General features: G+C 43.3%; 2 protein-coding genes across 3 annotated transcripts in view; both read left to right on the forward strand.

The window, feature by feature from the left end:
* Positions 1 to 8,724, forward strand: part of stard3 (StAR-related lipid transfer (START) domain containing 3) — a 43,795-nt gene extending 35,071 nt beyond the window's left edge. The window contains exons 11-16 of one of the 2 annotated variants that reach the window (XR_008810839.1): positions 2,775 to 2,870; positions 3,018 to 3,097; positions 3,196 to 3,300; positions 3,423 to 3,516; positions 3,907 to 4,077; positions 8,685 to 8,724. Coding sequence is in view for 1 of the 2 variants with exons in the window: in XM_056287878.1 (XP_056143853.1) it covers positions 2,775 to 2,870; positions 3,018 to 3,097; positions 3,196 to 3,300; positions 3,423 to 3,516; positions 3,907 to 4,014 (483 nt within the window). In the remaining variant the exon portion in view is untranslated. Of the gene's footprint in view, positions 1 to 2,774; positions 2,871 to 3,017; positions 3,098 to 3,195; positions 3,301 to 3,422; positions 3,517 to 3,906; positions 6,006 to 8,684 lie in introns of those variants that run through there. The other variant, XM_056287878.1, reaches the window with a different exon arrangement.
* A 197-nt stretch (positions 8,725 to 8,921) lies between these two features.
* Positions 8,922 to 11,260, forward strand: mreg (melanoregulin). Its single transcript, XM_056288391.1, has 5 exons — positions 8,922 to 9,013; positions 9,637 to 9,799; positions 10,438 to 10,528; positions 10,621 to 10,784; positions 11,030 to 11,260. The coding sequence occupies exons 1-5, from the start codon at positions 8,922 to 8,924 to the stop codon at positions 11,258 to 11,260; spliced, it is 741 nt and encodes a 246-aa protein (XP_056144366.1).
* The last annotated feature ends 303 nt before the right edge of the window (positions 11,261 to 11,563 follow it).

Raw genomic sequence — 11,563 nt, forward strand, 5'->3', positions numbered from 1 at the left:
CTCTGCTGTGTTTTAAAGTTAATTTAGAGTGTATTGGATTATTTCTATCCCTGCCGAAGTAATTTTTCATGTCAAAATGAAATTAAACATTTATATATATTTGATTAATAAGTATTCACCCCTTTTTGTATGAACAACTTAAATTGGGCCAGGTGTACTCAATTTTCTTTAGCAATCGGTGTCCGGGTAGCGTAGCGGTCTGTTCCGTCGCCTACCAACACGGGGATTGTTGGTTCGAATCCCCGTGTTGCCTCTGGGTTGGTCAGGCGTCCCTACAGACACAATTGGCCATGTCTGCGGGGGGGAAGCCGGATGTGGGTATGTGTCCTGGTCGCTGCACTAGCACCTCCTCTGGTTTGTCTGGGCGCCTGAACGGGGGGGGACGGGGAACTGGGGGAATAGCGTGATCCTCCCATATGCTACACCACCCTGGTGAAACTCCTCACTGTCAGGTGAAAAGAAGCGGCTGGCGACTCCACATGTATCAGAGGAGGCATGTGGTAGTCTGCAGTCCTCCCTGGATTGGCAGAGGCGGAGGAGCACTGACCGGGACAGCTCGGAAGAGTGGGGTAATTGGCCATGTACAATTGGGGGGGGGGGGATCTTTAGTAGTCACATTAAATACTAACAAAGCCCACCTATGTTGATTTTGAAGTCATTTGTTTTCAAGTGTGTGATTGCACAATAAATATCACCAACTTTGTGAAGTCACATAACTGAAACATTAGATCCAATCAGTCGTCCCATAACTGCCCATAGAAATTCATTATGATGGCATCAAATCGTGCTTTGTTTGTGGTCTGATGTGACTAACGTTGAACTCTTTGGCTTCAAAGTGAAGCACTACTTGGCTAAAATCAAAAGCAGCCCAATGTCCAGGTAGCGCCATTCCTACTGTCAAACATCATGTTATGGGGTTGTGTTTCAGCATGAGGGACTGAAAGAAGTTCCAAAATCTAACTGCAGAGCTCATACTGACATATGCAGGAAGACTATTACTGCTACTACTACGACTACTACTACTACTACTACTTTCAGCTGCTCCCTTTAGGGGTCACCACAGCGGATCATCCGTTTCCATCTCTTCCTGTCCTCTGCATCTTCCTCTGTCACACCAGCCACCTGCATGTCCTCCCTCACCACATCCATAAACCTCCTCTTTGGCCTTCCTCTTCTCCTGTCTCCTGGCAGCTCCATATTCAGCATCCTTCTCCCAATATACCCAGCATCTCTCCTCCACACATGTCCAAACCATCTCAATCTTGCCTCTTTTGCTTTGTCTCCAAACCGTCCAACCTGAGCGGTCCCTCTAATATACTACAGATATACATATGACATGTGCAGGAAGACCCACAGCTTTATTAACTGCTAAGGGCCTATCCACACAGTGTTGTCTCTGGCAAGTGAATACTTTTGTACCTGATAAATGTCTGTCCTTTTTTTTTTTTTTTTTATAAATTTATTTCTGATTTTTCCCTTTTTCTCCCAGTTTAGTGGCCAATCGATCCCTATATTTTTTAGTTCAAACACCAACCCTTGTACTGCGTGCGTTCGCCAACTGCATCTCTCCGGCCGGCAGTCTCGAAGGAGACGCCTCGCCACTTTTGTGACGAGGTGAATCCAGGCCGAACCACTGCTTTTTCCGACACACACAGAGACGCATTCATGAGACGAACACAAGCCAACTCCGCCCCCCTCCCGAAGACAGCGTTGCCAATTATTGCTGCTTCATCGAGTCCGGCCATAGTCGGATCTGACGAGACCGAGGCACGAACCCCAGTGTCTGTCCATTTTGGGGAAAAAATGTTCTTGAATACAAAATATTTTTTGCTTCCTAAATGAAAAATGAATTTGCAGAATTCATTGTTGGTAAAATGAGGGGAAAATATTTAAGTACATTTAAGGCGTAAAAGGAACAAAATGCTAACAGGTTCAAGGGTGGGGGGTGAATACTGTGAAGGCACTGTAACCCAGCAACTTTAATCTCTCCTTTCCGCTGTGTATGTTAACTGTCATGTTCTGTTTCTTCCTTGTAAAATAATATAGGGATTCTCACCATGACCCCATGAATGGAGCATTTCTGAACATAGAGCTCAGAGTTGTTGAGGATATGTGACTTGGAGGGCAGAACAATTTCTTAGATATTCCACTCCGGGCTAAGCTAACTGCTAACCCATGCAGACCGGCAGTTCTTACAGTCATCCTGGCTGACGTTGTCCCCTTGGACAGTGATTTTTTTTGTTTAGTTTGGATATATGTGTTAGTTTGGATATGTGTGTTGTTGTAGTTTTTGGATGTGTTTTTGTCTTTGTGTTGTACTGCTGTGGGCTGGGGGAAACGGCATTTCGTTTCACTTCATGTACGCAAGCGCATGAAGTGAAATGACAAAGTGTTCCTTGTTCCTGATGAGAATTGATGTAGTGGGTTACAATGATCAGGACTTGTTTCTTTATTGAAAGAAATACTGTTGTTTGTGTTTATAATTTAATTTGGTCTGCTATAATGTCCCCCCCCCCAATGTATTGTCGCAAGTTAGTAGTTATTACAGCTTATGTCTATTAAGCTTACACATATACAATTCATAAGCAATTTAACAATTTTGTGTTGATAACAGGACTCCAACCCCTCTCTTCCAAAAATGTGGATGTGACTCATTTTTCAGGTTTTGTCTCATGCATCAGAGGTTTTTTGTTGGCTGAGATTTCTGTGTTCTGGACACTGACCCTGTTGGTTACATCTTGGGTTTTCTGAATTGTGTTCTTGTATTTGCACAGGCCTTCCTGCATAGTCCTGCTGAGCTAGTCTATCAGGAAGTCATTTTGCAACCAGAGAAGATGGTCCAGTGGAACAAAACCGTGTCTGCTTGCCAGGTTGCTATGCTAACGATCCCTCATCCCATTTTCTGTTCTTTTTCTTAACACACCTAGTGTTTAGGTAGAGCTTGCATCTATAACGTCTAACCCCCGCCCACCGCCCCACCCCAAAAAAATCCCTCCCTCTATCTGTCTACACTACAGATCCTGCAGAGGATTGACGACAACACTATGGTATCCTACGATGTCTCTTCTGGGGCAGCAGGAGGAGTTGTGTCTGCCAGGTATAACAGCAACGACAACAAAATCCTGTGTAAATAGCTGCTCTAGCAGTTTGCTTTGTTATCCAGTCTTCATTATCTGACTCTCCCCCATCGCTCAGGGACTTTGTTAACGTGCGGCGAGTGGAGCGTAAGCGAGACCGCTACCTCTCTGCAGGCATGGCCACGGAGCATGATGCCAAGCCTCCGCACAGTCGCTATGTCAGGTCAGGTCCCATCTCCAGTTGAGCTCCTTGTAACAAACTTGTCCAGTTGAGAAAGGGATTTGTTTCCTAAAAGAGCAGTGTTGCTTGCAACTGATCTTAATACCTTCTCTTTCCGACTTCAGGGGAGAGAATGGGCCAGGAGGATTTGTGGTGCTCAAATCCAGCAGTAACCCATCTGTGTGCACCTTCATCTGGGTGCTCAATACAGACCTAAAGGTGAGAACAAGCTGAGAGGTCCAGCCTATTTGAGCAAAGTCTTTTTGGCTGGACTGCAACAGCGGGGCCAGCCCTACACATGCAGTTGTCCATGAGTGTGCCTGAATTAGTGATGGAGTTTCACCATTGGTTGGACAGTCGAGTCGGAGTTTCCCCATTGGTCATGCGAACAGTTTTCTATTGTGTAATCAGCTGTTCACGGAACCAATATCAAAACAGCCACTTTTTAAACATAGTCGCACAAAAACAGCCATTTAACAAATGTAGTCGCGGTCCAGCCATATATTAGACTTTAACCTAGTATTGTTTTTTTTTCTTTTTTCTGTTATTTGAGCCTTGATGTGGTGGCCTTTAACACCAACCTCTTCTGTATTTGGTATGGTCCCTCAGGGTCGACTACCCCGCTACCTCATCCACCAGAGTCTGTCTGCCACCATGTTTGAATTCATGTCCCATCTACGCCAGCGCATCACTGAACTGCAGCCCTCTCTCCGCTAAGGGACACACATCCAGGGCTATGGTGTGCAGGGGAGATGCCTGCTAGCTACAGTGCCATAACAGGTTAGGAGGTGTCCCTGCATATTTTTATGACCCCCTCCCCAACACACACCCGCACACACACATTAACTGACACACACACACACACACACACACACACACACACACACACATTGACTGACACACACACCACCACCTCCAGCCCCTGCCCAAAAAGTATGGATAGCGTTGTCCGTGTGAGGCACATGCGCTGGAGGGGTATGTTAATTGAGAGAGACTTGTGACTGCCCGTTCACTACCACTCATCTGAGGAGAAGAAGAGGAGTGCGATTATCAGAGAGGTTATGCCTTGTTATTCCTGGACATCCATGTTTCTTGTAAGTCACGGTCACATCTGTATTTATATAAAGACCTATATAGCCTACATTGCTCCCCCTGCTTCACTGTGTAAAGAGTGCTGTTTTCACAACCTACCGAGGTGTCTGGAACCAAAATTGACTGTATTGACGCAAGAGGACTTAGTGAAACTCGTTCTCAATGTGGGGGCTCTTCTTTCTAAAGAACCTCTAAAAACTGAAGGTATGCTGCGAAAAGCGGCCTCGTCTCACTGAGCCTTATCCTGCTGTGCTTTGTGTTAGCCATTTATTGGCTGCTATTGTTTAGTTTTTTGTTTGTTTGTTTATTTTGTCGTCTTATCTGTGGTCCTCTGGTGCACCCGTCTAAAACATCCACACATCACTGCCACGTTATCAACACACACTTTAAGTGGACTTCTAGATGATTCGGTTAATTGGGGGAATCAAGTTGCACAGTACCCTCGTCACCACTAGAGGGAGACACCACTGATCAACCCAAACGTGAATAGTGAGAGATGAGCTCCTCTGGGTTTGCGTTACCTGTCTCAGAAAGCTGTTTGGTAATGCTGGCGCACGTGTGATGAAGTGCTTTCACAGGCTGATGTGAAAGCAGCGGTCTGCCAGTTTCATGTCACATCATCGAGAGCAGTCTAAAAAGATGATGGTAATTATAGCAATTCATCTGGAGCTGAATTCTTACTCAAGCAAACACATTTGTGCCATCAACCTCAAGTGGCCTTCAGGCAAAAGAGAAACATAAGTGGCTGTTGAATTTTTTTTTTTAAGTGTACTGAAGCATTTACCACTGACTTTTTGGCAGGTGTCCTCACAGATTTTAAAATGTGGAAGTTTTTTTTTCGACAGGTCTGATATTATGGAGCATCTGGAAGTTATGTATAATCAGTGACATGGAGTTCACTTGGCACGCATAGATTTTTACTTGTGTTCTGAAACAAACAGCTCGATGTTATTTACCTCCCAGGTCACACTTTGCCTGTCGATGTGTACACACGTTGCATAAAAGGCTGGTATTCTATATTTGTGCCTTTCAGTCCCCCCAAAAACAAGGCACAACATAGACTTTGTTCAGTTGTTTGCTCTCACAAGGACCATATTTATCAGAGCCAGGCAGACAAAAAGCATAATTTTTCAACATGTTGGCTGGGCTTGAAGGCATATTTGGTTTTGCAGTCGTTTCTTTCGGAAGAAATCTGAATTTATCTGTCACAGTTGACTCCTGGTCAAACGGTTAGAAGAAGCAGTTATATGTATATATAAGTTGTCATTAAACTGTTTTACATGTTGTACTGTACTGAGTGACACCTGTCATTCAATATATGGACACTGGGTGCCTTAAATCGCAGAAACTAAAGCCATCAGCCTTTTAATTTTTTCATTAGCCTTTTCATCCCAGCTTATTTAAAGCAAAAAATATGCCCTATAAGGTATAAGTGAAGCCTGCCCAAGTTTTTTCTTTTTACTGATCCAGTAATATTTGAATTTATGTGTATTATAATTACAGATCATCCATGACATATGCTAATTTAAAGCCATTACATGAATACTGACCAACACAACTGTTGTATGTTTTTTATGGAATTTTAACCAAACTTCAGTCTCTAATAAAATGTTTGTTCCGAATCAGATTTGTCTTGAAAATGATTTCCGAATCTAAACCAGTTTTACTCGCTGCTATAACCGGTGCAGTCAGTGGTTATATTTTTTTATCCGTTTATTTTTATCCTGTCACACACCACAGGGCATCACTTGCATTCCTGTCTGGGGTTAAGACTTGTTTTTTTCTTCTTTGGCGGTGTGTGAAAGTGTGTTTTTGCATGTGCATTTTGCAGGTAAATGCAGGCATGCTGAGTGAATATATGCAAACAGTACTTCAGCCATTTTGCTTGCAACTTAAATTCCAATATGGCATCTCTGGGGGGTGTTTATGTCATGAAATATATCATGTGACCGGAGTGTACGTCACGTCACATGCGAGTCACCCCCTGCTCCCTCCATGGTGGTAATCTGTGTTTCTGCAGCAGGGATCCTGCTATGTTGTTGTGCCGCCCTGAGAATGAGATAACCATCCTCACTGTACAAAGCCCGCTGAATGGCCCCGGGTATGAGTGTTATTCCCTCACTCAATATAGTTGCTTTGATTGATGTTCAGCTTAACTGTTAAGTCAAGTAGGTTTTACAGGCGCAACACCGATATTTGTTTTATTTTCTGACGTTTCGTCAGCGATCCCAGAGTCCTGACTAGGGCTTAATGAAGTGGTAAACAAATGTCTTCAACTATGTGACCATAATTACCAGGTGATGTCTTCAAAATAGTGTGAACGTTGTTTTTTAACTGCTCAATAAAACTGGTACTGGTGAAACCAAGAGATGAAACTGACTTTTAACCAAATCATTCAACTTTTTTATATATTTTGCTAAGATATATATAAAAATAAATTTATTTACGATAAATACATGTAGCAATAAATATAAAATAAATATTATATAAATAATAAATATATATAGCAATTAGATATTTGAACTCATTTACTTTCTCTATTTCCTTCTGATCAATTGTTATTTTAAAGCCTGTCACATATTTTTCGTCCTATTGAAAAGCACATTGAAACAGTTTTTGCACAGTTCAGAGTTAGGAAGTTATTTTGAGGCCACTGTGAGACACCAGCCCTGTGATGGCCTGGTGGCCTATCCAAGGTTTCTCCCTGGCTGCCACCCAATGACTGCTGGGATAGGCTCCAGCATCCCCGCGACCCTGAGAGCAGGATAAGCGGTTTGGATAATGGATGGATGGATGGAAATATATATAAATCTATCCATTATCCAAACTGCTTACCCTGCTCTCGGGGTCGCAGGGATGCTGGAGCCTATCCCAGCAGTCATTGGTCAGCAGGTGGGGAGACACCCTAAATAAATATAATATAAAAAATGAATAAATAAATATAAATAATATAATATAATAAATATAATATAATATAATGAATAATATAAATAAATATAATATAAATATATAAGTATAAATGTATTAACATGTATATATATATATATATATATATATATATATATATATATATATATAATATACTTTTCATGCTCTGTTGAGGAATTTTATGTACAAATTTATGTGTCGATTAATTGATTCCAAGAATTTAATTATAATGCTCTTAACCGAGCCTCCACAAAGTGGCACAAGGTACTCCTCATTCTGGAAACATTGAAACAAATGTCTGCATAGTTTTTAATCATTGTGGACTTGTGAACTGTTGTTAGCTGTATTTTTGTGTTGTTGACCTGTGTTGTATTTTTCTCTTTAATATGGACCTACCTATGCATCTGAATAAAGTAAGATTTGATTGATTGATATATACTAGTATTATTTTTTTATATGTGTTGCTTTACTAAAAACTTTGGTTGTCACTCCCGTGACAGCACATCAGAAGTGCGGTCACGACATCCTCACACCTCAGTCATGTGTGAGGACGATGTGATGTGACGTATTATAACAAGCATGTCTTCTAAAAATAGTCAGTTTTTTCAAAGGTTGACCTCAAGAAACCCCCCCCCCCCATGTCAGTGACTTTTGAACCCCCTGACCCTGAGTCATCGGCTCCCACATGTGGAGATCACAACATCTTCGTGTAGTTTTTTTTTTTATTCCAATCTATTAAGATCATCAACTGCAAATGTGGCAGCCACACAACCATACAATGAGAAGTTACAGCCAGAGATGAGAGGCGTGATTAGGCTGATTTGAAGGGGGAGCGGGGGGGGTGCTAAACCAGAGGCAAGACACAGCTATTGTGGCAATGGATGGAGCGGCTCACATGATTATGCTGTGACTCTCTTCTGAGGTTATGGAGTAAGAGTGTTTGTGTTCTGCACGGAGGAGAGAGCCAGCCTCTCACTGCCGTCTTTGTTAGCTGATGGGAGGAAACATTCCTTGGGCCATCATCATTTTTGAGCATCTTTACTCACGATTCAGCAGAGCTCAGTGGCCTGCGATTTGGAGGGTGAATATCCTTTCTGGATCTGATTTCACACACAGTAAAAAAAAAAGAAAAGAAATCAAGCAGTGGTCCTGGACAGAGGAGGACATGAATATTGGGATGGAGTTTGGGGATTGGTGATCTCTGTTTGGTAACCCTTTTTGAGACCATCATTTACAGATTTCTAACAGACGGCCGTGTCAGTCTCGGGTGTGAATTCTGTGCATACGTTTCAGCTACCTCATCTTACTTTGAACATTTTTCTTTTTTTTCCCCTTTTTTTTTTTAAATTGGGACGCTCTACAAGCAGAACTCACAGCAGCATCAACAGGGTGAGTGGCTTTGTGGAGCCGAAACAAAGCAGTGGATGTCATATGAGGCCAGAAACCTCACTGGAAGCCACCAGTGCTCAACAGTTCTCCTGATGGTCGCTGGCTCTTTGTCAAAGTCCTGAGGAAGTCATCTGTTAATTCGAGGACACAAACTCGAAAGTCTTTCCTGCAACGCTCCACACCGAGTACCCGCCTGTGGCTCCTGTCTGGAAGAGATGGGCTCGGCTTGCATCAAGTTCTGCATGCAGTGCTGTTGCTGCTGCTGGGTTGAGAACGACGAGGACGACGAGAAGCAGCCTTTACTTCCGTAAGTGGATCGTCGACAGGCCAGCTACGAATAAGTACCTACGAAGTAGCTTTGATTCTCTGTCACTCACCATTGATTACTAATCGCAGCTAATTCACACCCGAGGTCAGCAAGTAAGTAAGTAAATCATTTATTTTACAAAGTTTCATGCACCAAATGGTGCCCAGCCCACATGGGCTTACAAGACACTGCAAAACGTAACAAACGAGCAGTAACAATGAGAGCGAAAAAACAAATACAACACACCTCCATACAAGTCAAACAATGTCAAACCAAATATGTTATATAATACTGTATTTATCTATATATACATCATGTCATATATCACATAATATATATAGCTATATATGATACCTACACTATATGTCATAAGTCATATATATATATTATATGCTATATACATATATTTACACAATTATTTACTATATTCAGTCAGATCAGCATAAAGTGGAGAGATGTAACAATACCCTTGTTACATGTCTGCCTTATTATCTGCTTTATTTTTATTATATTTATCATCATTGTTACAACATACAGCGTTGTGCCATTTCCATATACACAATAGAATGCCTCTGATTGTGGAATAAGTGTGTAACGTCTATGTGCGTGTCTGTCTCACACAGTCCTGACCCCTTGGAATATTTTGACCGGGAGGTACAAAAGCGACGTGATCAGGAGACTAACCTGTGGAGCGAACCTGGTGACCCCAGCCACTCGGAGAGAGAGGACGACCGTGTCCTTTACACCCTGCTGCAGGCCAGAGGCAAGACCAAGATGGGATCCACGGTAAGACAGGATGGACGAGAGGGAAAGAGAGGGGGGTGTTAGGTAGGAGGTGAGATAAGGAAGATGGAGTTTTCTAATGGGGAAAATCAGATACAGGGAGGGTCAATATCCGTAGAGCGGAGAGAGAGGAAAACAACGTGGGACCAAGTCATTGTTTCCCCAAGTCCCAAGTCCTAAACTTTACATTCTAAACAAGTCATTATGCACCCTTCCTTAAATGTAGTGCCATTTCAATATTTTAACAACAGAGTTAATGTACTAAATCTACAGAAATTAATGCTTTTTAAAATCTGTTTTTTACAGATTGATTGAAAGTGGATCTGTAATTATGCAAATGAAGAGCTGATTGGCTTCAGACTCTTTAAAAGCATCTTATCTTTGCTTTTGGAGAAGGTATCAAGTCTTTTGAGTCAAAAGGCTGAAGTCCAAGTCAAGCCATGAGTTGGCTATTGGTGTTAAAGTCAAAGTCGAGTTGCAAGTTGTTTTCAATTTTGTCAAGTCAAATCTAAAGCCATTGCTGTGACTCGAGTCTGACTCAAGTCCAAGTCATATGACTCGAGTCCACATCTCTGGAATTCAAACAAGGAGGCTCTGAAGTCAACAAGAAGTTGAACCGCTTGTGTCTTCTCCCTATGTAGGGCTACCGCCGTCTGAGCGTTGATATCGAAGCCATGAGAGACACGCGTCGAGAGGTCAGAGACAAGTGGAAGACCATCCTGGAAAACTTGGGTGAGAGGCCAGTCAGCTGAGACGTGGGCGCGTCCCACCGAAACATAACATCGCCTCACCTTAACCTCGACTCTTCCTGCCTTTCTCCTCAGGTTTCGTTGCAGAGGCTGATTCTCTGTTGACAGTGTCTGCCACCGCCTCCTGTGACCGCATGCGCAACGCTCCCCTCGCTCGCACCCTGCTGAAGACCCTCCACACCGAGACCTCCATTTTCAACAGCAAAGACCCCCCACCTGAAAGATACCTCTTTATCATGGTGAGAAACAGGAGCTTATCAAAAGAGGACAACAGGGTAGGATGGATCCATCCGCCATCATCTTCTGCTTTGTGTGCATCTCTACACTGCCTGTGTCCAGACAGAACCAACCCTAACTTGTTTTTTTATGCATAAACACACACTCTCCTCTCTGTCTCTCTCTCTCTCTCTCTTGTTCTCTCTGTCCATCTGTCTCTCTCTCTCTGTCCATCCTTCTCTCTCTGTCTCCAACAACTCCCTCGCAGGACCGTCTCTTATACCTGGATGCAGCTGAGGATTTTGTAGCCAAGGCGAGGCGCTTCTATCCCCCCAGGGATGATGAGGAGGAGGAGGATTTCACGGGCCTTGGCATCAACCTGCCGTTGCTGCTGGCCAGGGTGGAGGGCTTCAACGGAGCAGGGAAAGGCGGCGACGACGACGAGGATGATGACATCGAGAGTGGAAGAGAGGACGGGAACTTGAGTGACAGGTCCTGAGTTCCGCAGGCTGCAGTGACCACAGACATAAACCAGGGGGCAGTATGCATCAGAGCTGGAGAACTGGAAGAGCGTCAACAAGTTTTCTCTTATTTCAGACACATCAGACACACACATACTTTTTGACACAGTGTGTGTGTGTGTGTGTGTGTGTGTGTGTGTGTGTGTGTGTGTGTGTGTGTGTGTGTGTGTGTGTTCTTGTCACTTGTGAGTCTTCTTATGGCCTCACAAATGACAGAGGCAGGATTGTCATCGTCGGACACGACGGACAACCTTAAGTGTGTGTGTGTGCGTGTGTGTGTG

The sequence above is a fragment of the Lampris incognitus genome, chromosome 10, assembly GCF_029633865.1.
Source record: "Lampris incognitus isolate fLamInc1 chromosome 10, fLamInc1.hap2, whole genome shotgun sequence".
NCBI lineage: Eukaryota > Metazoa > Chordata > Actinopteri > Lampriformes > Lampridae > Lampris > Lampris incognitus.